We start from the raw sequence: 17,538 nt of genomic DNA, 5'->3' as shown, positions 1-17,538 counted from the left end.
ATATCAAAATCAACATAGTTTTATAATTTATAAAGTAATTCCACTTTTAAAAATGTATATGTTTTATAATCTGGCACAAATTTCAATTCTCCAGTCAATGCAGGTGCTGAGTTAATAGCAACAGATCAGTCTCTTCTCCTCTATATCCAGAGAGATAATAAATTGAACCCCTCATGCTTAGATAGCCCTGGCCATGTTGCTAAAATCAGGTAATGCATGGGGTTAACAGAAGGGAAAGTAGATAAGACTGTACAATATCTATCTCAACTGATGTCAAGAGAGGGTTACAGTTTGCTCCTCATGTCTTTAAAAGTGAGCAATGTGATAGCATCTACTGGATTGCATGGCCAGATAACAATCTAGGGAAATATCAACAGATTTTCCCCTTCCCCTGAATAAGGCCGGGGGTAATGAGACTGGTCTAAGAAAAATGTGAAAGATTCTCCAGTATTCAGAGTAACACATTTTTCTCCAGTTCATGAGAGAAGTAAACTTTTTAACAAGGACACAGAGAGAAAAAAAAAACAATGGTTGACATTTATATAGCATTTTAACATTTACAGAATATTCTATGTACAATATCTCAGTGGATTCTCACAGTAAGTATTTGAGGAAGATTCTACAGATTTTTACAATCCTCATTTTACAGACATGGACAGAGACTCATAAAATGTGATTTGTTTACAGTCTCAGAGCTAGTAAGCACATGAGGCTGGATTTGAAATCAGGCTCCAAGTCAGAGAGACAAGGGAAGGGGAGTGGTTCTAATGCTAGGCTTGTCGCCAGGAAACCTGTGCTCATTATGTTATCATGGGTAAGACAGTATGCCTAAGTTTGTTTTCTAACATATAAAATAGAAATAATCCTATTTGAACTACCTACCTCAGTGCTTTGCAAATCATAAAGCACTCTCTGTTCAAGAGTTCTTACTGCTTAAGTCCAGTGGTCTTGTCACTCTAGTATTCTGGCTCTCTTGCTGCTTACAGACAAAATAGGAGTTATTCTAAGGTTATTTGAACAGAGCCTCTAGCTAGTCTCTTTCTTTCATGTTAATAGATCAGCTAAAATGGCCCAAAGTCCCAGGTCCATCATCATGCAGTGTTTTGTTTTGATCATAAGGAAAAAGCCTGAATAGTCTACAGATGTGTCAAAGAACTCTAAAGGCCCAGAAACTCCACGAAAGTACAAAATCCAGTTCCCTTTTTCAAAGACGGTCGGTCCCTTTACCATACTAAACAGATGGCTGCCTATTCTATTAGTGAAAGATATGAGGATAATGAAGTCACAGTCACCTAAGGTGACTTGTAAAGAAGCTGAACAATCACAGAACTGTAGGTTTGGAAGGGATCTCAGGGGTCATCCACTCCAACCTATATTTTATAACATACCCCAAAACAAATGATTTGGTGCTTTACTTAATGACCTCTAAGGAAGGGAAATCTACTCCTTCTGAAGGTAAGCCATTGCACTTTTATACAACTTTAATTATTAGGAAGTTTAATTGTAAGGTTCTTTTTTCTTTAGTCCTCTATAAATAAGGGAAAGTGAATCAATAAATATGAGAGCTGGAAGAAATATTAAATATCACCTTGTCCAATCCCCTTATTTTAGAGGCAAAGAAATACAGGCTCAAGAATAGTTAAGTGATAGGCCCTCAGTCAAAAAGTTTCTAGGTGGCTGAACAGGAACTAGAAGCCTCCCAGGCCAGTTCTCCCTTTCAAAATCTGTGGAACTGGTCTCTGAACTAAGGCATACTCTCATTTGTAATCACTTTGGGACATAGTTTCAAATACATTTTTGTACAATAATGTACATAAAACAATGTTGCCAGAGTTTGACATTTTTTATCAAAAAAATGTAGATCTTCTCAAAGGCCTCTCTGTTTATTCTAATTTCTTATTCATTCTCATGGCTTCAAAGATTAGTTTTACAACTAACTGCTGATTTTTCTATTTGGATGTCTCACTGCTGCCTCAAACTCAGCATAATTAAAACTAAACTTATCATCTATTTTCTTAAACCAGTTTCTGCCCCACTCCCAAAGGTCTGTAAATAGATTCATTCCATTAGGTTTCACCCTAGGTAATTATCTGATTCATTTCTCTTCTTGAACCCCTCTTATGAAGCACCTGCCAAGTTTAGTCAGTTTTTCCCAAAATGTGTTACATTCATCCTTTCCTCTCCACTCCCATTGTGACTACCTTAGTTCAAACCCTCACCATTTTGAAACCTGTGTTATTTTGAAAGCCTTCTTGACCACAACTTTCCTATTACTCAATTCATTCTTTGTAACACCACCAGACTAATATAACCAAAATGCAGCTTTTACAGTTATTCTCCTCTCAAAAAACCTTCTGAAGCCTGATGCCTCCTTACCTCCAACTGTACCAAATTTTAAACCTGGTATTTCCATTTGGGGGCACACAATGATCTAGTCTTACTCTATTATCTATCTTATTTCCTATTATTCCCAAACAAGAGCCTGCTATTTAATACAGCCAGTCTTCCCTACTACCCATAAATCTGTGATGTGATACTTCTATTTCCATACATTCTTATCTCTGCACACAAATGAACAATCAAGGCTCACCTCTTTGGAAATGCCTTCTCTTCTTGCCAGTAACTACACCATCTATCCTCAAAGGTCCAGCTCAAATCCCATTTCCCTAACTCTTCTAGCCCTTCTTCTTTGAATTCTTACAGTATATAATCTACATTGTCCACTATCATTTCAGGTGTATTAGGCTAATTTTCCTCATTTGACTACAGCATTATTCTCAAAGGAAGTATTTAATATGTGCTTAACAAAAACTTAAATGTTGATTGACTGGTCAGACACTTTTTAAACTGCACTAACTAGGTATTAGGTTTTTGTAGGTAAGTCAATGGTTCTCTGAAATTATAGTGAATGAGCATGACTCCAAAGAAGGACTATGAGGTGATACCTCTCCCAACGCCTTTTCAGAAGTAGGGATCCATGGGTGTGAAATGCTGCATGTAAAAACATGACTTTATTGATATATTGGTTAGTTTTATAGAACTTTTTTTCAGTTTTTCTTCTGCTTAAATTCTTTATTTTAAAAAAAGCTGGCTCTTTGGGAGAGCATAAGAGAAAGGATGAAGGAGAAAATGTAGATGATATAAAAACAAAAGATATCCATAAAAACGTATTCTTTTAAAAAACCAATGGTCTATAATTTTCAGCATAATTACTATAGGTTAATAAAAAGCATTCAATTTGATAATACTATTCCACATTTCTGAACTTGGAAGATATAAACAACAGAAGCACAATACTGCTGTTAAGATATGGACCACAATGAAAGAAAGGCAAGCATGAAATGCTTAAGACTATATCTTATTTGGGAGCAACTAGGTGGCTCAGTGGACAGAGAGCCAAGCCTGGAGATGGGAGGACCTGGGTTTGAATCTGACCTCAGATACTTTCTCGCTATATGACCCTGAGCAAGTCACTTAACTCCAACTGCCTACCCTTTGCTGCTCTTCTGTCTTAGAATTGATACTTAGAAAGTAAGGATTAAAGAAAAAAAAGGCTATATCTTACTGATCCTATTGCTGAGTACATGCCCTGAAAGACAAGAAAACCCCCTATTTAAAGAAACATTTTATGTGGAAAGAAAAAACTGGAAACAAAGTAGATAGATTCACTGTGGAATTACTGGTACACAGATGTAATAAAATGCTATTGTGTTGCAAGAAATAACTAATATAATACCAAAAATTCCAAGAAACTTGAGAAGACTTGTATGAACACAGTGAAATGAGCTGAGCTAGGACAATACTTTATGCAATAGGCCACAACAGTTCTAAGGCAAACAACTTTGGCAGACTTCAGAACTCTGATAGATGCCATGACCAATCATAACTTCAAAAGTGGATGGGTAGGGGGCAGCTGGATAGCTCAGTGGATTGAGAGCCAGCCTAGAGATGGGAGGTCCTAGGTTCAAATCTGGTATCAGACACTTCCTAGCTGTGTGACCCTGGGCAAGTCACTTGACCCCCATTGCCTAGTCTTTACCACTCCTCTGCCTTGGAACCAATACACAATATTGACTCCAAGATGGAAGGTAAGGGTTTAAAAAAAAAGTGGATGGATGGAAGCATATACCTCCTGCTTCTTGGCAGGGACTGATGAGATGCATTTTCTGTCAATACCAATTTACTGGTATGTTTTTCTTGATGATAATTATTTGTTAGAAGGAGGGGGTTTGATTTAGGGTAGAGAAGTTAATTGAAAGTGAGAGAGATTCTCCAAAAGAATCAACAAAACAAAAAATACCCAGAAACAATAAGTTTAAAGGGGGACATACACTGGACAATTTCATTACTATCTTGCTAAATTTAATATATACTTTTTTTCATAATAACCTTTACCTTCCATCTTGGAATCAAAAGGCAGAAGAATGGTAAGGGCTAGGCAATGGGGGTCAAGTGACTTGCCCAGGGTCACACAGCTGGGAAGTGTCTGAGGCCAGATTTGAACCTAGGACCTCCCGTTTCTAGGCCTGGCTCTCAATCCACTGAGCTACCCAGCTGCCCCCTATATATACTTTTAAAAAACAAAATGTACACAACAGAAGTGTATGGTTTCACAGACAGGACAGGGACTAGGCAGGGAATGAATGAATGATTCTATCAGTATAGAGAACTCAAAGAGAAGTAAAATCACTTATCAATCAGGGAGGCAGTATAGTATAAGAGATAGAGCGCCCAGTTCATTAAGGAGGACCTAGGTTAAAGTCCCACTTCTGTCATGTGCCATCTGTATGACCATGGATATTGAATGCTACAGGCAACTCTCTAATACTCAAAGTTGCAAGGAAAACAACTGTACTGGTAAAGGCAATTTCTAGAATCCCTTATACCCCTGAAATCACAGGTTCACATACAATTCTCTTTTTTTCTTTGTTGATGCTTAAGTCCATAATAAAAAAGAAAAAAGAAAGAATAAATGTGAAGAATTGAGAGAAATATGGTAAGACTTGTATGAACAGATATAAAAAGGAAGCAGAATGAAGGACTCAATAAATAAGACCACTAAAACAGTATCGCTGGGGGCAGCTAGATATCTAGGTAAGATAGAGGTTAGGCCTGGAGTCAGGAGGACCTGGATACAAATCTGGCCTCAGACACTTCCTGGCTATTTGACCCTGGGCACTTAACTCCTAATGCCTAGCCCTTGTCACTCTTCTGTTTTAAAATTGATACTAAGACAGAAGATAGTATGGGTTTAAAAAAATAAATAAAAGAATGTAACCAAAAAGAAATCTCAACACTAAGTGTTATAGCCAGTCTTGGCTCTGGAGAAGAGGGAAGGACAACCATCTCTCTGTTTCTTAGAAAGAGGGGCAAGTCCAAGTAAGGAATGTTTCATGTGCTTACAGATATGGTTGCAGAGCTGACTGACTTTGCTTCCTTAATTTTGGCTCTGTTCCAAGGAAAGGTTCATTGGTTGAAGAAGGGTAAAGGCAGGAGAAAATATACTTGGTAATGACTGTGATTCACAAACCAAGAACATGAAATTTTACTAACAAAACAAAACATGGAATATATCTCACCTGAGCTGAAGGTCTGACATTCTCAAATGTCTTTGTAAGAAGAGCCACAATCACACAGAGCAGGGCAGAAATCAGCATCATCACCCCAACAGCCATCAGCCAAGAGATACTACACAAGAAACACGTCCTCTCAGCTGAGGTGCATATGATGACATGGACCGCAGAGAGAATGAGGACCATCAAGTAGAACAGCAAAGAAAACGAAGAAGATGACAATGGAATCTCAAACGCTGCATTCTGGCACAAAGCTTTTGGGGTACTGAGCAAAAGAAGAATCGTAATCTAGAACAGAACATTGCACAAGGATTACAATGCATTAAATTTCTAGATTTTAATGTACTTCTTGTGCCCTCATTTGTGCCAACAAATACACATAGTACTTGACCCTAAGGAACTAATAAAACCAAATGAGGTTTCTCAATTTTGATTTATCACTAACTCTAACAATGATTTATTTCTTTCACCACTAGGAAGCACTGTGCTAGTAATTTAAAGAGAGTGGATAGGACCATTTGCCACCTAACCCATGCCGAGAGATGGTACTATGCAAAAATCAGGGAAGCCAAGAACAAGGCCAAGAAATTAGAAAAATGTTGGCTTCTCATGTTTTAAAGGACAGACAAGATGATTCATTAATATGTAATCAGTTAAATGATTTCATACACATGGCTACTACTCCACATCTCAGTGAGCAGTATTTTAATCACTTGATGTGTCAACCTTCTGATAATGCACCTTTCTAAGCTTAGCTAGGCTGGTCCACAGAAAGCAGACAGACTGTGGCAGAGCCTGCATTCAAAGATGCTACAGTTTGAAAGAACCTGTCAGAGTGCACTGTGCTGGTTCTCTTTTGACACAGCTAGGTCCTTTGCATACCACAATGAGGCAGTGGAGGAGAGCATTAGTGGAGGGTAGAGGATCTGGGGAAAACTCAAAACATTCCTATATTGGTGGACAGAACATAGCTATGTAGACCTGGTCTATAACTATAATATTAACAAATCACAATCCATACCTCCAAGACTATGATAGCTCCAACCATCATTGAGTACATATCATACTGGGCTACTTGTTTGCTCAGTGACATACTCAGCGTCTTCAAAGCATCTAGATATTGCTTAAGAACTTTTTTGCCAAGGTTTAAAAGGACTTCTGAATTATTTCCCTCCAAGTACAGCTTGATCCAATTACCATGCAACTTTTCTGATACTTTAAACTGCTGAAATCCAGGATCTAACAAGAGAAAAAAAATTTTTAAACAACAAATTATATAAATTTTTACATCTGACAACTGAAAAAGTCATTTTGAAAACAGATGCTTCATGTAGTTTGATGGAAACTCCTTTTTTAAAAGCACACAAAACAAAAACCTAAGACAACTCAGCCAAAGGGTTAAGCACTTTAATTTTTAATCATATCTATTTTAATATTTTCCTAGGGAATGTTTTTCTGATAAAGATATATCTAAAAAACACCCTAAAAAGCATCAAGTCAACAAACAATCTTAGAATTAGAAGAAACCTCGGAGGTCATCTAAGCCAAGATCAATTCCTTCCTACAATATCCTCAAAAATTGCTTATCCAGTCTCTCTGGAAGTATATCCGGTGATAGGGAGTTCATTATGTCCCACGGTTATCCATTTCAATTGGGGAAAAAAAATATAAGACACTACATTTTCTTAGGTTGCAGTAATGTATGTTAATCTCAATAAAAATACATTTCCATAAATGGAGGAACATCTTTTAATAGCCTATGTGCCAGGCACTGTGCTAAATGCATTTACAAACATTATCTCATTTGATCCTTAAAGCAATCCTGTGAGATAGGTGCTGTTAGCCTCATTTTACAATTACATTGTTTACGCAACTGCTTCTGCTGCTTTCCTTATTGGTAGACACCCTTTATAAGCTTATCATTCAGAAGACAGGTTTCTACATGCTGTGATAGACTTCTTACACCTCTGGAAGTTGGATGTGTTCTAGTTTCTGTAGTCTAAAATGAATTCTGAGGCTCCACTAAGTATTATTGAAACCGATAAAATCTCAGTTTGAAATAACCCAAAAGTATTTAATCCAATCTCCTATCCAAACAGAAATCCCCATTCTGACATAGAGTCCAAGCCTAAATTTATTAAATGATGGAGAAAGCACTACCACATAAAAAAGGTTAGTAAGGGGCAGTGAGTAAAAAATATCTTTCCAAGACTAAACTGAAATCTGTACTTTTATCAACTAGAGCATAAAAAAACAAATTTATTATATCTTCCATATGTGTAGAATTCAAACACACACAAACAGTTCTCATATCTTGTCTTCAATCATACCTTCTCTAGGACAAAAATTCCTAGTTCCTTCAACCAAGCTTCATTCCTTGGATTTAAGTCTCTGCCACCATGGTGATCACCTTCCATTAGATCCACTATAGTTTATCAATATCCTTCATAAAATTCATCCCCCGGAAATGGACATACTATCTCAGATCTGACCCAGGCATTGGATAGCGAAATGATCATTTCCCTCTGTCACAATGCTAAGTTTCTATTAATGCAGTCTAATATTGTTAGCTTTTCTGAAAGTTGCCATACTGCTGACTTATCTTGAAAATAAAACAGTCAAGACATTTTTCCTAATGAAATACTGCCAAGCCAGGTCTTTCACTCTCCTGGACTTGTACAGAGACTCTGAACCTAAACTTAGGTGCACCTAACCTTAATTCTGTTAGCATCAGCCTATCATTCATTCTAACTTGTGGAAGACTTTCCTGGTTCCTGATTTTGCCACTCTAAGTATAAATTACATAAGTTTAGAGAGAAAGGTATTCAAGGTCACTTAGCCCAAAGCTACATCCCTGACATCCCTGACAACTGATTTAACCAGCCCCCATGCGTACATTTCTGTTATATGCTAAGGCATCTCAATTTCAGGGTTAGAGGTGATATGAGTTGAAATGAAATCCTTTTGGTCCTAGTTCTGCCCTCTGAGAGAAATCAGATCAAGTTTAAATTCACTTTCTATGCAAACCTTTCAAATATTGAAGTCAACAATCACATCCATCCTAAGTCTCTTTTTCTCTTGGTTAAACACTTTCAGTTTCTTCAAAAAATACTCACATGGCATGATTCTTAAGCTCCTTTACCATCTTGATCACACTGGTTGGGCCTATTTCAGCTTATGCCAACAATTCTAAAATATGGCATCAAACTTGAACATGGACATGCTTTCTTTAGTGGTTATCTTTCAAAGGCAATCATATCTCTTGTGGCTGACATGGTACTTTAATTAATGTGGCTTATGATCTTACCAGACTTGGTTACTATATCACAAATATGATGATTCACATTCATCTTCTGGTCCATCCACTAAATATATTAACTCTTTTTCACATCAACTAGTACCTAGTCACATCTTCCCCCACCTTGTATTTATATATTTGATAATATGCACTCAAGTGCATTTGGGTTTATCATCTACATTAATCACTTCAATGACCTATGATTTCATCGATATAAATACTCTTGAAAGATACACAGATGCAATGCAAGGTGCCACTCATCTATAATTTGGTAGGTCAAAAGTTACTGGGGGCAGCTAGGTAGCTCAGTGTATTGAGAACCAGGCTTAGAGACTGTAGGCCCTGGGTTCAAAGATGGCCTCAGACATGTCTTAATTGTATGACCATTGGGCAAGTCATCTGACCCCAATTGCCTAGTCCTTATCTATCTACTGTTTTTAAATCAATACACAGAATTGATTCTAAGATGGAAGGTAAGAGTTTAAAAAAAAAGAGTTACTATGGCTAAAAACTTAATCACTTGTCAGCCAATCTTCAGAAGTATCCCTCTGGGCTTAGTTAGCCTAGCACACTGAAGCCAAGGCCCTGGGTCTTCATGACCCAACTTGTACTTTCCTAATCCAGCCTTCAACAACCACCACCTCCATACTACAATGAGGATCCATACGAAGGTTTTGGTGACAGTCCCTCTCCCTTCTCCCTTATAATTTATTGCTGTTAAAAGTCAAGTCATTAGATTTGGTCCATTGTTCTAGCATACTGATATCTCTGGATCAAAATTCTGTTTCTCTCTGTATTAGCTCTCTCTTATATTTACATAATCTGCAAAGCTAACACTCATGCTGCCTTCTTCCAAGCCACTGATAAAAGTAAGGTGTAAATTTAACTTCCAAGGCAATCACTCCTACCAGACAAAATGCTACAATAGTGTTGCAATGCTTTCTTACAGAAGGGTAGTTATCAATTATATAAAGTGTCCCAAAAGTCTAAGTGAAGTTTTATGTTTTAATAGCCTAAAATTGCACAGAGACCTGGGAACTCTGGGAGCCTGGTCTGCTATTAGGCTCATTTTTTTTGCAAGAAGCAAAGACCTAAAGACCACAGACCTAAACAGCATGTGTTAGCCACAAACTTGTCCTAATATCCAGGATATCTTTTTTAGATTCTTGAAACTTGGTCAGTCCCAGTACTTTGAAATCTGTTATCACTAACAAAAAAATATGAGTATGTCTCACAAAATTTACCAGCCATATCAGTAATTTATTTAGGCTTCTCAATTATATGGCTTAAAAAATTCTTTCTACTATCTTTTCATCTGGCAGGACTCAAGTGGTTCTAGATATTTAAAAACAAAAACCATGACTGTGATCTGCAAGTCATCTACTTTTCTCCTAACTGACTCACTGTCCTCTATAGCTGATTCCCCTCTCTATTTTCCTAAGCTTGTACTGTTTCCTTAATATATATATCTCCTTTTCTTACCCTTTTCTTCCCTATTCTTTGGGCCTCTCCCAACTTTTGCTGCTTTTCCTCTTCCCTTTTTTTAATTTGGTGCCCAACAATAATAGTTTGAAATTGCTACAATATGCCTTACCCACTCCAACACTAGCAAACCTCTTTAATAGGCATATAAAAATTCCTTTCCCATTGGTTATTCCCTAAATGCTGCCAGCCAACTTATATTAAGTGTCACAGGGAGAAAAAGGAAGCCTGGCAAAACCTTCCCAGAAGTGACCTTGATGTAGATAATCTCATGCACAAATTTTGCTGATGGTGAGCATGCCAGTTTAACAAGCAGAAAGCAATAGCATCATTTGCATAAAGGAAAATAAATTACTATATCTCATTTCTATTCCTTCAGCCTCATTAAAAAAAAATGTTTGAAAACTGTCTGTGTGCTCAAAGGGAACACTGATTCCTAAAAGAAGAGAGAGGAATACTGACTTACCTTTCTCATACATTGGCACATTCTCTTGCAGGAGTCTGCTGAGCTGTACTGAATTTAAGTGCAGGAACCTTAGCTGTTCTCTCATTGTTCTTTTCTCCACAACTGGATATAGTATGCTCCCCACACTATTTTTTGGAATTGGCAAACCGAGGCCTACTGCTAGTGTGGCTGCCAGGTCAGTCTGCTGGACATGTTTTGGAGGTTGCAAGTTGCCTGGAGAAATAAGAAAATGAGATTTTTACCCCAGGACCTTAATCCCATTTCTTATACTAACTGTGTGAACTTGAGCCATGCACTTGAGCTCTGGGGGCATCAGGTCTCATATTTGTAGCATGAAGGGACTAGAGTAGATGATATCTCAGACCCCTTCCTACTCTAAAACTCATCATTTTAGGATCCACATGAGACATTCTACACCTGTACAGTCTTCTAAAAAATAATAAGTTTTCAAGCATGCTTCCAAAGAAGAGTTGGGAAAAAACAATCCCAGTCTCCCTTGCACAGGTGGAAGGTCCATGGATGTAACACAACAAACACATTCATTTTATCAATAAATTAATTTGTTTTACAATTTTCCTTCTTTCTTTCTATTAAAATATTATTTGTTACATAGGATGGCTCCCTGGAAATATGGAAGGGAAGGGATACTAGAAGAAATTATCAATAAAAATTTATTTTAAGAAAAAAAATTTTAATCAATAATTTTACTAACTGAATGCTAATAGCTGGGACAAGGTAAAATTCTAGCTCCATCTAAATTTAGGAACTAACTAACTAAATCCTGTATTCATTCTCTCCTCTCCCAGCCCCAAGTATCAGTTCTAACATAGTACACTGCACACAGTGAGTGTTTAATAAAGGTCTGTTGAATTGAATAAGGACAAAATGATCTTCCTTCAATTCAATTCAATCAACACTTATTAAACTTATTAAACACCCACTTAAATCCCTGCTCTACAGAAGAAGAGGGATCAGGGAAGAATAAATGGAAGAGAGTGCAATTGAGCTAAGCCTTGAAGGAACAGAAGGATTTTGAAAAAGGAGATGAAGAATAAACAAAAAATAAATAAATAAATGAGAATGATCTGCATAAATAGAGGTGACAGTATATCAAGTACAGAGGCTAGCTTTAAGATTGAATACATCAATAAAACTGGAAATGTAAAGCTCAACATCCCAGGTTGCTTCAACTGATCGTCAGAAGACAAGATGATAATCGGGGTCAATGATTAAAATCACAGTAAATCGGTCCTCCTTTTACCTAATTCTAATGTAATATGTTCAACATCTTATTGAAACAAGGTTTCTTTGGGACTATGCAACTGTAACTATTATCTTTTCATCTATATCTTTTTTTTTCCAAGTTGATTTTCATTTTTGCTCCAAGTGTTCTTTCTCTCTAACATAATTCTGAAATGCCTCCATCAGGAAACTATCCTAGTCAGTTTTTTGGCTTTCTTTTTTGAGATAATGTTCAGCACTCAGAAGGCCCAGAACCTTGTGACTCTTTTTTGTTAAGAAAATATTCATGATATACTCTTCCAAACCTTCCTCTCGTATGCAGTTTTTATCCAAGTTTTTGTAAAGCTGAGATCTTCCAGGTCACCTTTTTAAATACGAGTGAGGCAATCTCTACCACTTCTACCACTATGTTGACACAAAGCCTGCAATTATCTTTATGGTAGTCTTTGTCCACAGTCACCATAAGAACCACAAACGAATATGACCAAGCACCCATGAAATGATGCTTATTATTATTTTGGGATACATGATAAAGCCAGTGCCATCAATTCCATCATTTGCTTCTCCAAGGAAAGCATGTGAACCATCATTCTATTTAGCTGTAACTCTACAACTTTTTATTTCATTTATAATTAAAATGTTAATATGCATATGTTTCAGTATATTAACTCTGTGTCGGTGGACATGTCATTGGGTTAGAGAGTATAAAAACCATGTCATCCAATAACAAAGAAAAATATCATTGAAAAGTTTTAGAACCCTATAGCCAATGCCATGTCCAATCAAGACTTCTGAGAACTAATAATATGTTTCCCACCTCTTGACAGAGAGTAAGCATGCACACATTTGACTATGTGACTCCCCTACTCAATCAACTCTAGTGGCTCTCAATTACCACCAGGAACAACACAAACAACTCTGTTTAGCTTTGAAGGCCCTGTACAAGGTGGCACCAATCTGTCTTTCTAGTTTCATTAGGTATTATTCTCCCTTCCAAACCTAGCAATCTATCTAAAATGGTATCTCTCTACTCCTTACAAGTGACATTCTATCTTTTATCTGCATGCTTTTACACTAGCCACCCCACATGCTTGGGACACATTCCTTCCTTAACTCAGCCTCAGAGGTCATCTTTTCTGCAGTTAAGGTCTTATTGTTCTACATGAAGATTTTCCTGACCCACTTCCCCCACAACTGTTAGTGCCTTCCTTTACATATAACTCCTCTGAATATCTTTGTTATCTGTTAACTTATATGGGTGCTGTAAATATTTCATATGTCCTTATTATATTTCCCCACCAGAAAGTAAGCTTCTTATGAATAGGGAATAAATCTTATTCATCTTTCCATCAATAGTAAGAGAAATATCATTTCAGCACAAGAAACTTATGCTCAACTCTTTTAATTCCATATCCCCTTTGTGTGAAGGTTAAGATAATTCTTAGTCTCACCTTTAAAAAAATCTTACCCTCTTAACATGGTGCCAATTTACTTATAACCCCTTTTAATTAAGCCAATCATATCTCTGCTAAGACCACAGCTGGAGAATAAATTAGAATGTAAACTTTAAAAACACTATAGGAAAAAAAGAAGGTACCTATCCACAACCAATCTGAACTGGTTAGGAGACTACAAAGGACTGCAACATTCAACCCAGTCCTTAGTGTCTCCTATGATCTCTAGTGACCTAGTTAACTCAGGCCAGCTAACATCATCTTAAAAAATTCAGCCCTAAGGGGGCAGCTGGGTGGCTCAGTGGATTGAGAGTCAGGCCTAGAGATAGGAGGTTCTCAATTCAAATCTGGCCTCAGACATTTCCCTGGGCAAGTCACTTAACCCCCATTGCCTAGCTCTTACACCTCTCTTCTGCCTTAGAACCAATACACCGTAATGATTCTAAGATGGAAGATATGGGTTAAAAAAAAATTCACCTCTAGATAATGGGTAATTTCCCATATAATGGAATATTCCTGTCTCCTTCTAACTTAAATAAGCTGCTTAGGAATCCTTGGGTGTCCCATAACATCTATAATAAATACAGCTATTTTAGTGGATCAGTGACCACAAAAAGGAAGTGGATCTTTCTAATGATGCTGATCACAACCCTCCATGTCTGCTTAGACTATTCAAATCTTATTCATCTTTCTAAACATCTTAGCAGTAATTTTCAAGTATTACAAACTCAGGACCATAAGCTCACAGATTAAGGGCTGGGAAGGACCTCAGAGTCCTAGTCCAACCCCTTCAATTTTATAGTTGAAGAAATTCGAGTCCAGAGAGGTCAAATGTCTTGCTTAGGAAGTTAGCTGGGGTCAAAGGTAGGATTGAAAACCAGATCCGCTGACTCCTAAGCAAGTGTTCTTTCCAAAGTAGCATTTTTATTAACACTTCTGGTCCTTAAAGCCTGACAGACTCTAGGAAATGATTCTAAGCCCTGACCCCTAATCCTCAGGTCCAGTGTGACCAAAAAAATATCAATTGAATTCAATTCGGCAAGTATCAGGGGCCTACCATATACACAACACTGTGGAAACCACTTAGGGAGATACAATGTCCAGATCAAGTATTATCCATGTTTTCTTACATTAAAGCTTGCATTAAATACACAAACAGTCTTACTGCAGACACATTAGGTGAAAGAAAGGCATAACAAAGATCTACATGAGGATTAAGGAAGGCAAACAGGAAAGAGTGGGGAGGAAAAGCATTTGAACTAGAATCCTAGAGGAGATTCCACATCTAAGAACTGTGATAAGTAAAGGCATAGAGGCAGAAACCTGAATGGGTAAGGGACAAATGGAGATGGATGGAGGACAGTAGTTATCTTCTTTGTTTGCAACACAGAGTATGTGGTAGGGAGCAGTATGAGATAAGGTATTAGAGAGGGCAGGAAGGTTCCATGTCATTAAAAGCCAAGAATACCAGATTAAAGTTTCCCTTGTAGGCAATAAGGAGCCACTGCAAGCTTTGGGGAAGAGCTGACATATATAATCAAAGCTATACCTAAGGAAGATTAATCAGGCAGGGATACAAAGGATGGCTGTAATAGTCCAGAAGGAATGAAGACCTATCGAGGGTGGTATATAGATGTAGTACTGTGAAGATTAAATTATAACCCCTGCCTATTTTTAGAACACCCTACTTAAAGTTGAGTGGGAAGATCTGTCCATTTTTAGATCTAATCACCAAAAGTGTAAACATCCCATTTAATCATTAAGTGGGAGGTCTGTGACCCACATGTGCAATAGTGGGTGATGAATCATAATTAAACTAACTGCCCCTGGGCAGTCTTAAAGCAAAGCTTCAACTGTGATTGGTAAATGTAGAATTAGGGGAAGGCACAGGAAGTGACCCAAGAGAAAGTGTCTTTAAAAGGGAGTTAAAACTTCCTGAATGCAGTTCAACTGAGAATTCTTCATTCTTTGGAAGAGGAGACTGGAGACAATTCTTCATTCTTTGGATGGAGGATGGACTTGAGACCCTGTTCCTGGTGAGGCTGTTCTAAAATCTCTTTCTTTGAACTGACACGTAGTGAGTGAAAAGCTGACTCTTAACTGCTGGATTTTCTGGAAAAAAAACTAACCTCAGGAGAGACTTACTTCTTCAGAGAGACTTAGATATCTTAACTTATCCTCTCTCTGATTTTCTTATTTCTGTCTTCTACATTTTGTAAATAAGTTGTAAATAAATCTCTTTGGAATAAATTAAATTCTTGGTGACCACACTCTTAAATAATTCAGTTCAACCCTTTTAAAATTAACCCCTTTTCCTCCTTACAGTACTATAAATTTAACCAATTAGAAAAACATCAAAATTCATACCCATTTTCCTGTGAAATGCAGAGCTGATCAAAAGCAGAGGTGTGCTCACTTCTTCTACTGAAGAGGCTCCATGGCCTCCTGCTTCAGACATCCCATGATCTCCACAAAGGACCAATAAATGAGGCAAAGAAGCCTCTTTTTCCTACAATTTAAAGGACAAATTTCTCAAGTGCATAACAAACTGAAGGGCTTTTATATATTTTAGAGTCTTTTGTCTGCCTCTCAGTACTGTAACAAACATGATACACTGGGTCAGGAGAAGATTCCTTTGGGATTCCTTATTATCCACAGCTATTTAGAGCTCTCCAACTCTGATCTTTATAATCTCTAAAGAACTTCTGATCAATACCTGTTGAAATAGCACAGGAGTCAAAATTATGAGAAAATATGTCCTAGGTCCATCTTGGCAAAGACATGGCATGCATGCCCTCAGCGTGCCAGAGGGAGCTGCTCCATTCCTCCTCTCCACTGCACCTGAGAACAATTTTCACATGCCCCACCCCTCTGTCCATCAGCCCAATGCAAGCACTTCCTCCCTCTGCTGTCTGGGGTAATGTTGGGGGGGGAGGGGAAGAAACGACAAAGGTGACTTGAAGGTGCCGTTTGGGGCATGTAATCTCTAAAAGGTTTACCAACACTGTCCTAGGTGGTTCAATGATTACACAGGAGCAATGGAAGAACTCAGAAATAAAAAAGCATTAATGTACAATGTATATAGGAATGGAAAAGATAATACTCCTAAATTGGCATGAGTATTGGAGCAATCTGATGACCATCATGTATTAATGCAATAGGGAGTACCCATCTGAGGGAGCTTCTCTATATTGGATTAAAAGTATCTTGAGGCCACATTTGAACCCAGGTCCTCCCAACTCCAGGGCTGGCCCTCTTTCCAATATGCTACCTAGCTGCTCCTCATGGTTTCTGAACATGTCCTATGTACATGGTACAAATTCTATCTGAAAATATAAGGCTCAGGAATATTAATTTTTACCCAAAAGAGCATGTGCCTGGATAGGCAAAATATGAAAATAAGATTTCTTATTAGTTCTCCTTGTTCTAGAAAACAAACAATAAAGGAAATCACAACCAGAACAATACCCACTAAAATAGCTCACCTTGGACAACAACGAAATGTGGATCTTCTTTAAAATATAATCCATCTCTTTAAGCTTTGGTCCTATCAGAGAACTATGTGGCCCAGTCAAGTGTCCAATATGATCCAATCCTAGGTAGTGAAGTATTAGTATATCCCAGTCTTCTCTTTTTAATACAGTATCCAAGTGCCTTGTAACATTATCATCAACCTTTAGAAGGAAGGAAAAAGTACCTTTAGTAGCTCATCTAGTTTTCTTTCTTCCTTTTCCCCATTGGATAAATTGAGTGAAAATGACATAATGGGCTGAATTATACTGCTAAAGCAGGTTTTTCTCTCCTAATACAACAGTACTATAAATATTATTGTCAAAGGCCAAAAGAATGATGGACTTTCAGCCTTTTGTAGTTTTGAGTTTCAAGTGAAATGATTTACCCTTGAAAGTCAGGAATAACAACAATATTTTATTTTATCTTAGAAATTAAAGCAAAAATAGGCAATGTGTTTCACGTAAATCTAACCTGGATTCAGGAACACCTGAGTTTGAATTCTGGGCAAGT

At 37.5% G+C, this 17,538-nt stretch overlaps 1 protein-coding gene across 17 annotated transcripts in view; it reads right to left on the bottom strand.

The window, feature by feature from the left end:
* Positions 1–17,538, bottom strand: part of PIGG (phosphatidylinositol glycan anchor biosynthesis class G) — a 196,793-nt gene that overhangs the window by 81,433 nt on the left and 97,822 nt on the right. For 16 of the 17 annotated variants that reach the window (XR_008912792.1, XR_008912791.1, XR_008912793.1 and 13 more), the window contains 5 exons: positions 17,001–17,189; positions 15,883–16,024; positions 10,820–11,032; positions 6,595–6,812; positions 5,580–5,861 (listed from right to left, as the gene is read on the bottom strand). Coding sequence is in view for 14 of the 17 variants with exons in the window: in XM_056802241.1 (XP_056658219.1) it covers positions 5,580–5,861; positions 6,595–6,812; positions 10,820–11,032; positions 15,883–16,024; positions 17,001–17,189 (1,044 nt within the window). In the remaining 3 variants the exon portion in view is untranslated. The remainder of the gene's footprint in view (positions 1–5,579; positions 5,862–6,594; positions 6,813–10,819; positions 11,033–15,882; positions 16,025–17,000; positions 17,190–17,538) is intronic. The other variant, XM_016423399.2, reaches the window with a different exon arrangement.

The sequence above is a fragment of the Monodelphis domestica genome, chromosome 6 (genome assembly GCF_027887165.1).
Source record: "Monodelphis domestica isolate mMonDom1 chromosome 6, mMonDom1.pri, whole genome shotgun sequence".
NCBI classification, from domain to species: domain Eukaryota; kingdom Metazoa; phylum Chordata; class Mammalia; order Didelphimorphia; family Didelphidae; genus Monodelphis; species Monodelphis domestica.
Note: the sequence above shows the minus strand (reverse complement) of the source record. Positions and strands in the feature narration are given on the sequence as shown.